Here is a 12,645-nt window from a genome sequence, read left to right as displayed (position 1 = left end):
CTTTCTGCACAGCATCCTGGGTAATGTAGTTTTTACCCACAAATTCCACTGGTGTTGTAATAATGCAAGCAAATGGTGTCAACAAAAGCATACACCACTGATTAAGAACCATCTATCTCACAGTAGGTTTATAAGTCATTGTGATGAATCATTCTGCTGTATTCTGCATTTGTCAGTCACTTTGGATAATAGCATCTGCTGAATGATATGTGAATGATAAATAGAGACTTTACCTTTTGGCCCTTTGATGAGCTTGAGCTCGGTGACTTTCTCAGCGATGGGTTTCCTGCGTAATACATAGAGTCTGACGATAGCGCCCGCCTCCTTCAGAGCCTCCACCGCCTGACTGTGGGTCACCTCCCGAACATCGACGTCATTCACGAAGAGAATGCTGTCATTTACTCTGAGAGAGAGAGAGAAATGGAAAAAAAAGTTATTAAGGCAACATCTGTCAGTGCTCAGCCATAAATGAACCTCTGAACTGACAGCTGCCACAAAATTAGAAGTTTTGAATTAAAAATGGCATTATTTTCTGATGTGCAAGATATAAAAGATGTTCAATTATATTAATTCCTCACAGAATACACCAACACACGGTTAATATTCACTGACTTTCTAATGCAGCACACTGAGGCAGTAGAAATGTATTCACACAGGAACAAATCGGCTGATATTTGTCCATTCTGAGATTATGGACATCAGGCAATAACCATGGCCATTGGCTGACTGTCAGCATCAGCTCCTGAATCCAATGACAGGCTTGTCAATGTATAATAAACAAGTTCTGTTTCCAATTTCATCCCGCATGCTGCTATTTCTCCACGCCAGAGATTATGTTACTGGATCCTTCATGGGTTTCGATATATTTAAGTAGACTTGAGAAACCCAACTTACTGAAATGCTATTCAAACTTACAGTTATTCTTATTCTGAGACTAACATTTCTGACTGCTGCTCCTTCTAGAGCTTTAACTCTACAAACTACAAACTCAGCCCAGATATTCAGATGCTAGAAACACTAGGCTAGTAACATGCTAATCATGCTAGAAACATGCTAATCATGCTAAAACATGCTAGTAACATGCTTATCATGCTAGAATAATGCTAGAAACATGCTAAAACATGCTAAAACGTGCTAGTAACATGCTTATCATGCTAGAATAATGCTAGAAACATGCTAGTAACAAGCTAATCATTCTAGAGTCATGCTAACTACATGCTAGAAACATGCTAGTGCCATGTTTATCATGCTAGAATCATGCTAACAACATGCTAGTAACATGTTAGTCATGCTAAAAACATGCTAATCATGCTAGAACCATGTTAACTACATGCTAGAAACATGCTTGTAACATGCTTATCATGCTAGAATAATGTTAACAACAAGCTAGTAACATGCTAATCATGCTAGTAACATGCTAATCATGCTAGAATCAAGCTAACTACATGCTAGAAACATGCTAGTAACATGCTAATCATGCTAGAATAATGCTAACTACATGCTATAAACATGCTAGTAGCATGCTTATCATGCTGGAATCATGCTAACAACATGCTAGTAACATGCTAATCATGCTAGAAACATGCTAATGCTAGAATCATGTTAACTACATCTATCTATCTCTAACAGACTGTATTGGTTTCAAAATATTCAAACTTTAACCTTTTAAAACTACTTTAAACTTCAAACTATTTTAGACTGAAAACCATCAAACCTAAAACGTATACACTTTTTCAAACTTCCAGGTCCAGCTTTCTCAAGCCAACTTAAAGTTGGTCTTGACAAACTTTTTTAGCTAGTTAGTGAAAACAAAAAAGACATATTTTAGCATCTATGGCTGAAAAAATTACTGTTTCAGAGTGAGTTGTTTTTCACTGGTTTCATGGAGTACATGTATTTTGATATGTTTTTTATTCTGAAAGTTCAGGTTCCTAAGTCTTAAGTTCTATTCTTCTGTTCATAAGTTCTCATTGTTCTGACATTGATTTAGCAATGAGGAAACATAACTTTCTTAACAATTTGTTTCAACCATTTATGCTGGCCTGCAAAAAAATCTCATTAATTCAGTTAAAAATCACAGTGATACGAGAGACTACGTTTTGTAAAAATTTTGAAACAACTAAACCAATTGCAAAATAATTGTGTACAAACCAAGTGCAGGAAGTCAATTAAATATATTAAATGCAATGTACAAATCATTAACCATATGAAGCAATATGTTTTTTTTTTGTTCATGTTTAAATGCAAATAGAATACATCAAATATAAATCAATGCTTATTTGTTAATGCACTGTATTGTATGTTTGTCCTCCACCATAAAATATACAGAGATTTGATCATCTTTTAAACTCTTATAGGTCAGGCTATACAGGGTTAAATATGATGTATCTGTATAATTTGTGTTAAATATCATCTAAATAATATAGTTAGTGTTTTATTGATTTGTATAAACAAATACATCACTTTCTGTTTTTTATAATACATGTCTGTTTAATAAAACTGAACCAACATTACAAAATTGAGATGAGCTTCATGGCTTTACCAGATCACAATTTTGAAAATGCTTTTGTTATGATAATGCATTTGACACTTTGACCCTAGTGATAAACCACCAAAATATTAAAATATATATATGCATTTTGAAACAGTATAACATACTGTAAAACTGTTTGAAAATCTGTGAGTCAGTGAGTGCGCACCCGTGACATTTGATTCTGACATTTGTTCTTGTTGTCTTGTTTTTGCCTTTTCAGGATAATTCTAGTTATGTCATGCTTTGAGATTTGAGAGCTATGAGCAGAGCAGGATTAAATGTCTTGTTCTTCACACAAAGCTATTGTATGACTTTAGAAGATTTGTTTTACAGTACATGACTCATTTTATAGTACATTTTGTCCTTAGTAGAGTTCAACCACAATAGGCCTCATTCAAGAGCGGGCAGGACATTCTGCAAAACGTCTTCTTTTGTGTTTCACAGAAGAAAAAAATGATACGGGTTAAGAATAACCTGAGGGTGAGTACACACATGAATTTTTTAATACAAGAGTACTATTATGTTTATTACGGTGCAGTAAACTACACCATGTTCTCTTTTTACCTGCTCTTTTCTAAAGCAGAGCATTTTCTCACAGAGCTCAACAGCATCTGACAAAAGACATTTCACTGAAACTGACAACTCGACAAAACATCACAAATATTCCTTAGCTTTCAGAAATGCAAACGCAGCACTCGTTGTGCTGTCATGCAGAAACATAAAGCAGAGATTACAGAGAGTGGGAGTATAAGAGCCACTGTGACGACTGACTGTCAATACACATTTCTGGAAATAACTGCTCAGAAATATTAATCACAAAGCCCTCTAATTACCACTGATCACCAAGAAAGTAGAAAAATAGAATTAAGATATTTCATAGGGATGCACCGAAATGGAAATTCTTGGCCGAAGCTGACCAAACACGGTTTTTCGTGTTTTCCCCCATGCATTTTGCCAATTTATTTCACCAATGCATAAATTAAATAGCCAATATTTGCTTTTTACAGTTTTATCTTGCTTTTAAAAGAAAAAAATAATAATTACAAAACAACAATTTTAAATATCTATTTACCACTGAACATTTTTACCATACCAGTAGACATTATAGCCTACCAACAAAACCACAATTTAACTTTAAATTAATAAGATTGTAAAATAATATTCGGCCATTTTTAAGACCCCCTTCTTAAATCAGGCATGTGTTTTTAATGTACACATAAATTTGACATTATTTTACAGTAAAATTATGCAATTTGAAACCATTTTAAGTTTTTCACTGTATATTATAACAGTTAACTAATTACCATGTTTTAATTGTAACATTTTCTATAACAATTACAAACATTTTTGCTGTGTGGACTTCATTTATACTACAATTGAAGGAATATTTCACATGAAAGAAAACATATAATTTATCCATACCATTAAAAAAAGAGTTCATTTTTTGTGAAATGTGACAATTATGCAGTGTTATACGTTATATGTGTGTTTACTACGAATGTGAAATATCATTATTATCACGTGTATTCAATTATTTGATTATAATTTTATAATGTGTACTATGTACTCAAGTTTTTGAATAGTACGATTTTTAATGTTTTTAAAGAAGCGTCTTCAGCTCACCAAACCTGCATTTATCTAATCCAAAATACAGCAAAAGCAGTAATATTGTTAAATATTTTTACTATTTTAAATAATTGCTTTCTGTTTCAATATATTTTAAAATGTAAGTTATTCCTGTGATCAAAGCTGAATTTTCAACATCATCGACTCCAGTCTTCAGTGTCACATGATCCTTCAGAAATCATTCTAATATGCTGATTTGTTGTTCAAGAAACATTTTCATTATTATTATTATTATTATTATTATTATAACAGTTGAATTTTTCAGGATTTTTTGATGAATAGAATAATCCAAAGATCAGCATTTATCTGAAATAAAAACATTTTGTAATGTTGCAAAAGTTTGGAGTTAAATTACATTTTAAAATATATTCAAATAGAAAAAAGTTATTTTAAATTGTAAAAATGTACTGCTTTTGCTGTATTTTGGATTAAATAAATACAGGCTTAGTGAGTGGAAGAGACTTCTTTTAAAAGCATTAAATCTCTTACTGTTCAAAAACTTTTAACTGGTAGTGTAACACTCTTAAAAATAAAGGTGCTTTAAAAGGTTCTTCACAGCAATGCCATGCATAGAAGAACCATTTTTGGTTCCACAAAGAACCATTTAGTCAAGGGTTCTTTAAAGGTTCTTTCTTACCTTTTTAGATTCTGAAGAGCCTTCTTTCGCCACAAAGAACCTTTTGTGAAACAGAAAGGTTCTTCAGATGTTAAAGGTTCTTTATGGAACCATTTAGACAAAAAAGGTTCTTCTATGGCATCCTGAAGCATCTTTATTTTAAGAGTGTACTTGCAGTGCAGAGAATGAAGATACACATAGTATCTTTTCAAAGTATCACATTAATTCTGGAACGGCGAGTATTCTCATTCGCTTGTAAAATCACACTGTAGGGGGAAAAGAGAAATGTTTCTGTCTTTCTAAACTACAGTCCATTTGGTCCCAGCACTGCCATAAGTAATGAACCTCAACTGTCTGCAGAGAAGAGCAGAGGACAGCATAAAACAGCTCCATCAGCTTTGACACTGTGTGTGTGTTTGACTCCAGCTGTGTGGTTAAAGCCAATAGTTCTCTCATCATTAACCAACCAACATGTCACTACAAACCTGTATGATTTGATGAACAGATCGAAATAAGTCATTATTCACTGAAAGTCCTCACCTCCAGTGAGCTGTTTCACTCCAGCAGCGATCGCTCTGACTGCCGTGTTAATTGGATCACTGAAAAGATCCGACTCGTATGGATTTGGAACAACATGACGGTGAAGAAATAATGACCGAATTTTCATTTTTGGGTGAACTTACCGATCTCCTATTTCTGTCCATCTCTTCCCTTTCTCTGTCTCTCTGTCTCTCTTTCTTTCTGTGCTATTTCTGTCTGCTTAATTTCTCCTGCAGTGTGTGGATGTGCTGGAAAGCTCTGGGGTAAAACTGCGTTTGTTAGCAGGAACCCCAGCTGGTCCCATTATAAATGCATCACTAGTACATCCACTGAGATATTTAACTGCGACAATGCGATTATGAGTGTGAGCATATACAGTACACATACAGTGACCGTAAAATTAAATAAAGGGGTGTGCGACAGTGGTTAAACGGTTAATCACGATTATTTAGCTCTAAAATATAATCACAATTATTAGTCACTATTTTTTTTTTCTGCATCCTGTTCATTTGCTTTATTTTACAAAAGCACAAATGTTCTGTTTTGTTTCATTGCAAATATGAAAACATGAAAACGAATTACAGCGTGAGCCCAACGCCTGCTACTTTCAGTTTCGCTTTGTTTTGGTTTCTTAGCTTTATATATATATATTTTTTTTTCCATTCTTGTTCTGTTATGAATAGCGTTACATTTAAATTATTTGCTTTGGAGTCAGGGGAGCTAACGTATAGGGATGTTTATAGTGTTTATAATGTTTATACATTATAATATTTTGCTTGATTTGGTATTATTATCTCTCTCTAAACATTCCGCTGCTCACTAAATATATTTTGCGAGCAGTGCACGTTTGGAGAGAGTGGTTAAGGACTAAGCACCAATCAATGAGAGCGATTTTGAACTTAAGAAAGCTGATTGGTCGAATACCAATCCTCCAAATACATCTACATAAATCCATGCTTGCTCTGTCTCGTATGCACGCACTCACTGTCACGATCTAATGCACTTGTTTATACCAGAACTTTAAAAACAAACACCAGAACGCAAAAATCCAAAATAGGACATTTTCCAGAGCAGGATCTGGCTCAAATTAAGCACTGGATTGTACTCAGAACTATTGTACTTTTACATAAGATTGCAGAACCGAGATGACAGAATGCGCATCCTGTTCATTTGCTTTATTTTACAAAAGCACAAATGTTTTGTTTTGTTTTAATGCAAATATGGAAACGTTTGGATTTGTGCCGAATTACAGCGCAATTCAGTACTTTCAGTTTCGCTTTGTTTTGGTTTCTTAGCTTTTTTAAATTCTTGTTCTGTTCTGAATAGCGTTACATTTAAATTATTTGCTTTGGAATCAGGGGAGCTAACGTATAGTGATGTTTATAGTGTTTATAATGTTTATACATTATAATATTTCGCTTGATTTGGTATTATTTCTGATATTACATTCTCTCTGTAAACATTCCGCTGCTCACTAAATATATTTTGTGAGCAGTGCACGTTTGGAGAGAGTGGTTAAGGACTAAGCACCAATCAATGAGAGCGATTTTGAACTTAAGAAAGCTGATTGGTCGAATACCAATCCTCCAAATACATCTACATATATCTGCGCTAGCTCTGTCTCGTATGCACGCACTCACTCTCACGATCTAATGCACTTGTTTATACCAGATCTTTAAAAACAAACACCAGAACGCAAATCCAAAATCGGACATTTTCCGGAGCAGGATCTGGCTCAAATTAAGCACTGAATTGCACAGATTTAGTTTAGCAAACATCACAAATCACTGTGTGAAAGAAATACACTGGCTGTATTAGACTTTTAGTTGAGCAGAATATCTCAATAGAGATCATTAAACTCCATCTTGCATATTTGGCAGTGTTTTCAGATCATCAGCACTTTTTCTGTAATGTGAGAGAGCATGTGCGATTGCCAGGTTGGGAATATTAAGTAAATCACAAGGCAGAAAATGTATTCATCACGGTGCGTTTCAATCACAGCGTCAAATCCGCGCTCAGTGCCGCTGGCAACGCTACAACGCCACTGCTTTGGGGTGTGTCAAATTTAGGGCAGATCATGCCTCTGAAAAACAATGTTTACACCCTGTTTGCGTTTCATTGTCTTCTTTTAATGGCGGTTCGCCAAGGAAACACTGGCATGTAATAAAAGCATACTTTACTTTTGCATGACTTTTTCAATGATATGTGATTTCAGCTCAGTAATCCACCAGTTCTGCAAACACTTGTCAAAATCTTGCCTTGCCTACTTTTCACAACGATTGGTTGTTTAGCGCTCGTGATTTGCATAAAGTTGAGAAATGCCAAACATTCGCTCTCAACACTTTCTCAGAATCGCTTTCAATCCCATAATACACCACAAGAGCGTTTTAGCTCAACTTCCATAGGAATGAATTGAAAACACTCCACCTTGCTCGCTACATGCCAGTGGATACAGTTAAAGAAAAAAAGCTTTTCTAATTGGGGGATTTAAACTCTTGATATTTGGCAACCACAAATAATGAAAGCTTGTGGAGGCTTGTTACCAATGCAAAACAACACAAATTCTAAATTAAATTAGCACATTTTCAGTATAAATAACCAGTCTTCCAATCATGCTTAATACATCGAGAGAAGTAGAAATTGTGGTTATGATTCAAATATGACTCATTGTGCAGTCTTACCTAAGTCATAACTTAAATATATAAGTGTCATTGTGTTAGATAACTTACTGTCAATCCAAGTGGGAGTAATCTTAAAGAAAGGCATATTTTACAAAAAGTGCATGACCTAATGCAATGACATTTATACATTTGTCAATGTGACTTAAATGGGTCCTATTATGCTCTATTACAAAGTCTTTATTTTGTGCACATGCTCTCATGCATGCTTTATTTTTTACATAATTTACATTATTACAATAGCTTTCTCCCCAGGCTGGCACTAATGGCTCGATTAGTTCCGGGTTTGATGAAGGTCCGTCTTCCGTAAAACGAAATGTGTTGTGATTGGTCAGCAGTGCTACTGCGTTGCGATTGGTGGACAGCTTAGACGGTGTTTCAGTCCTACCACGCCCCTTCACAAAGCAGCAAGATCCGTGTATAACTGTGCAAACTAGATTTTTTAGTAAAGTGATTCTAATGTTTTAAATAGATGTTTGTAGATACAAACATACATACCACACACTGGCTGAAATTCAAAAAGTGAAAAAGCATAATAGGACCCCTTTAAGTGTATAAATAAATGTTAGGGTCACTTTATATGCATTCTGCATACAGTCTGTGCGTTACCTGAGTCTCCCGTCTTGTGCGGCGGCTCCTCCTGGAATGATCTTGGTGATGAAGATGCTGGGGTCGTCTCCGACATGAGGGTTATCAGTCCCTCCGGCGATACTGAAGCCGAGCCCAGAGTTCCCCTACACACACACACACACACACACACACACATACATTCAACTGAATGGCAGTCTCTAATTTACATACACTGAAGCTCTGCTACTTGGCTTTAGAGGTCAAAAGGATCCCAGCCTAGGAAAAAGGGTCTTGTCTAGCAAAAATGATCAGTTATTTTCTAAAAAAAAAAGACAATTTATAACTTTTTAATCTCAAATGCACGTCTTGTCTAGCTCTGCGTCCTCTGTGTATTTCGGTTTAGTACAGTTAGGGTATGTCAAACTCCCATCTCATTTTCTTGTCCAACTTCAAAATCCTACATCACTGCAGAAATACCGACCCAGTGTTTCATTTCTCTAGATAAAACCCTTCTTCCTCAGCTGGGATTGTTTAGAGCTCTTTGAAGCTGCATTTAAACTGCATTTTAGAAGTTCAAACTCAGGGGCACCATAGAAGTCCACTATATGGAGAGAAACCCTGAAATGTTCCTGAAACACAATTTCTTTACAAATGAAGAAAGACATGAAAATCTTGGATGACAAAGGGGTGAGTAAATTATCTGTATTTTTTATTTATTTTTTGTTCTGGAAGTGATTAATAAATATATGTAAGTGCAAACTAAATGCAATGTATTCAGGCACTTAATTGCATGTTAATTGCAGTTCAATGAAAATGTAATTAAATGAAATTAAATGCCATTAATGAACCTTTGGAGTGCTTTTTTGAATCTGCTTAAGTATATTTTTATGTGTGATTTTTTAAGTACTTCCATTGTCTTTGTTAAAGTGTACTTCTGAATGCATTTATGGTAAACTTTGATATAATTTCTATTGAAACTTGTATAGCATTTATATATACAGTGAAGCCAAAATTTATTTAAACACCTTCAACTTTTCTCACATTATCACAGTTTATTCGCTATAGTTTAGAAAACGGTAATACAATATGACAAGAACTCAAATTCATATTGATAATGTTAGATAACTTTGATAGAAAAGTATGTAACAAAACATAATCAGGTCACAGTGTCAAATCTATTTTTTGGTCTCAAATTTGTACAATATACAACTTTATACCCATTATACTATTTATGGGTATAAAGTTTTCTTTATTTTGCTATCTTCACTTGCATAAATAAACTATAGTGTCCTGCACCCACTGGTAAAAATATAAAAAAATTATATCTGGTGTTTGAATATTTTTTGGTTTGACTGTATGTGTAATTATGTAACTAATGATATGGATAGAGTTGTAATTTATTACATTTAAAGTATTTTACATAATTTACTTCTTTTAATCATGACAAAACAATTATTTAAAATGGAGCCAGTAAAACAAAAAGTATTTTAATTTGATTACATTTGCACTTAAGTGTTTTAAAAAGTCATGAAAGTGTCTCTTTTTAAGCACACTTAAGTGGCCTTTTTCTATATCTATATTATATTCTAATTTTAAAAATGCACTTTTAAGATTTGAAGTACACAACAAATGCACATTTAATTTAATAAGTATGCTTCTTTTTCACAAGGGTTATTTAAAATCGTACAAATTGTACTAAAATGTAATTATGTTAAAAAATTAAAGATATATACAATTTGTCAAAGCAGATAAGGCACCCATTACATAGAATGACCTCTGTTAAAAAAGATAATGCTATGATACATGACTGTACTTGTTTGTACTTACCCTTTCCAACGTAATCTCTTCATATTCAATCTCTCCTTCTGCTCCATTGACCTACAAGACAAGAACAGAGTCAAAACCATTAAGACGTCAGCTCAAGACATGTATTATATAACAGACATACAGTTTTTAATCAGCAGTAAAACAACAACTGAATCATAAATGTTTTTCCTTTCATGCTAAAAATGTATTTTTTGGGCTGATCCAGCTAATAAAAACAGGTTTTTAACAGCATTTTTAAATGAATTCCTACAATTTCTATATTGAGCATTGCATTTATTTTCCTGCAAGTGGTCCGTTTCACCTTATAGAGACCACAACAGCCATTATGATGCATAAGTTTCTGTAGAAAATATAAATGTTGTTTTACTGTTCAAAACTTGTGTCAGTTGACTTCTACACCATTCTTATTCACCTGTTATTTAGGGTAAGTTATGGTTAAAGTTCAATTTAGTGAGTTATAATATGTTTTTGGATAGAAATGCTGTTTCAGGATTAAGAAAATGTGGCAAAATCACACCAACCCATAACCCAGAACTTGATATGTGATTGCCAGGGTGCTGTGAGCTCCAACAAGGGCACTGTAGGTGTCTGCCAGGGCATTATTACTATCATTGTCAGGGTATTCTTGGTTTGAGCTATCATTCCTGTCTGCACCACTAATTATTTCTAGATGCAAAGACTAAAATATGCACAATACTTACATAAGGTGAGCCATCCAGCGTGTCTGTATTTACCACTACCGGTGGAGAGTTCGCCTGCAGGAGGAAAGAGAGAGGGAATGTTCAGCGCAGTGCTTATTACACATAATGACTATGTCTGGAATACACAACGCTACTACTTGGACCTAATTTGCTGGACGCAGTATGCACACTGTGCACAGTAAGCAATTTTTCGGTATGCATGCTGAATATCTTGATGGCCTACTATAGTAGTGTTCAAAAGTTTGGGCTTGGTAAGTCTCTTTTGCTCACCAAGGCTGCATTCATTTGATCAAAAACACAGTACAAATCAATAGGGATGCACCGAATGTTTGGCAACTGAAATTATTCGGCTGAAAATAACAAAAAGCTCTTTCGGTGACTGAAATCTCCAAATGGCCTTAAACCATTAGTAAATAAACTACAGAATGTTATGTTGTCTAATACACGCACCAATTGTATTTATTCTTTCAGCACTGCACCAGCGAATTAGCCGGGGTTCAAAGTCCAAAGATGAGAATCATTCATAAATCTGCTGCTACTGAGGTTTTCTTGCGGGTTTCCACCCAAAATAAAAGTCAACATTCATAAATGTTAGTATTATTATTTTACTGTTGTTCTGTAAAATAAAATAAAAAAAAGTAAGACAAAAATAATGATAACAATCATAACAACAGCTCTATTAATACATTTATTATAACATTCTGCTTTGCTCAGCAAGGCTGTATTTATTTGTACATTGAAAACACATGCCTGATTCAAGAAGGGGGTCTTAAAAATGGCCAAAGAATATTATTTTACTAACTTATTCATTTTAAGTTAAATTGTGGTTTGTTGGTAAGCTACAATTTCTACTAAAATGTTATAAAATGTTCAGTGTTAAATCAATATTTTTAAATTGTTGTTTTGTAATTGTATTTTTTTTCTTTGAAAAGCAAGACAAAACTGTAAAAAGCAAATATTGGCTATTTGATTTATGCAATAGTGAAATAAATTGGCAAAATGCATGGCGGAAAAACACGAAAAAACCATGTTCAGTAATCAACCTTCAGACCCAGTGTGTAATTTTAACTTCGGCTTGCAAAGAATTTTCATTTCAATATATGTTAAACAAATCAATGTATGTTAAAATATAGTTAATTTCTGTGATCAAAGCTGAATTTTCAGTATCATTCATGCAGTCTTCAGTGTCATATGATCCTTCAGAAATCATTCTAATATGCAGATTTGCTGCTCAAGAAACATTACTCATTATTATCAATGTTGAAATGTTGTGCTCCCCAATATTTGTGTTAAAACTGTGATACATTATTTGAAACATAATCTTTTTTAACATTATAAATGTCACTTTTTATTAAAAATGAATGCATCCTTGCCAAATAAAATAATAAAATAAAAATCTTACTGGCCCAAACGTTTGAATGGTTATTGTATATATAAGCAGTAAACCAGTATTTCTTTTAAAACAGCCAAGATTTCTAGAAGACTCAACAGTTTTGCAGGTCTTTCCATTGAAATAATGCGATAGCAAACAGCACATACATCAACTGATAAGCT

The 12,645-nt window shown here is 34.0% G+C and overlaps 1 protein-coding gene across 2 annotated transcripts in view; it reads right to left on the bottom strand.

Annotated features, from left to right (window-relative positions):
• dlg4a (discs, large homolog 4a (Drosophila)) overlaps positions 1–12,645 on the bottom strand; it is a 72,150-nt gene that overhangs the window by 31,844 nt on the left and 27,661 nt on the right. For both annotated transcript variants that reach the window (XM_073839541.1, XM_073839543.1), the window contains exons 2-5: positions 11,092–11,145; positions 10,391–10,441; positions 8,603–8,727; positions 234–403 (exon numbers count right to left, since the gene is read on the bottom strand). In XM_073839541.1, coding sequence (XP_073695642.1) covers positions 234–403; positions 8,603–8,727; positions 10,391–10,441; positions 11,092–11,145 — 400 coding nt within the window. The remainder of the gene's footprint in view (positions 1–233; positions 404–8,602; positions 8,728–10,390; positions 10,442–11,091; positions 11,146–12,645) is intronic.

Source organism: Garra rufa, chromosome 5 (genome assembly GCF_049309525.1).
Source record: "Garra rufa chromosome 5, GarRuf1.0, whole genome shotgun sequence".
Classification (NCBI taxonomy): Eukaryota; Metazoa; Chordata; class Actinopteri; order Cypriniformes; family Cyprinidae; genus Garra; species Garra rufa.
Note: the sequence above shows the minus strand (reverse complement) of the source record. Positions and strands in the feature narration are given on the sequence as shown.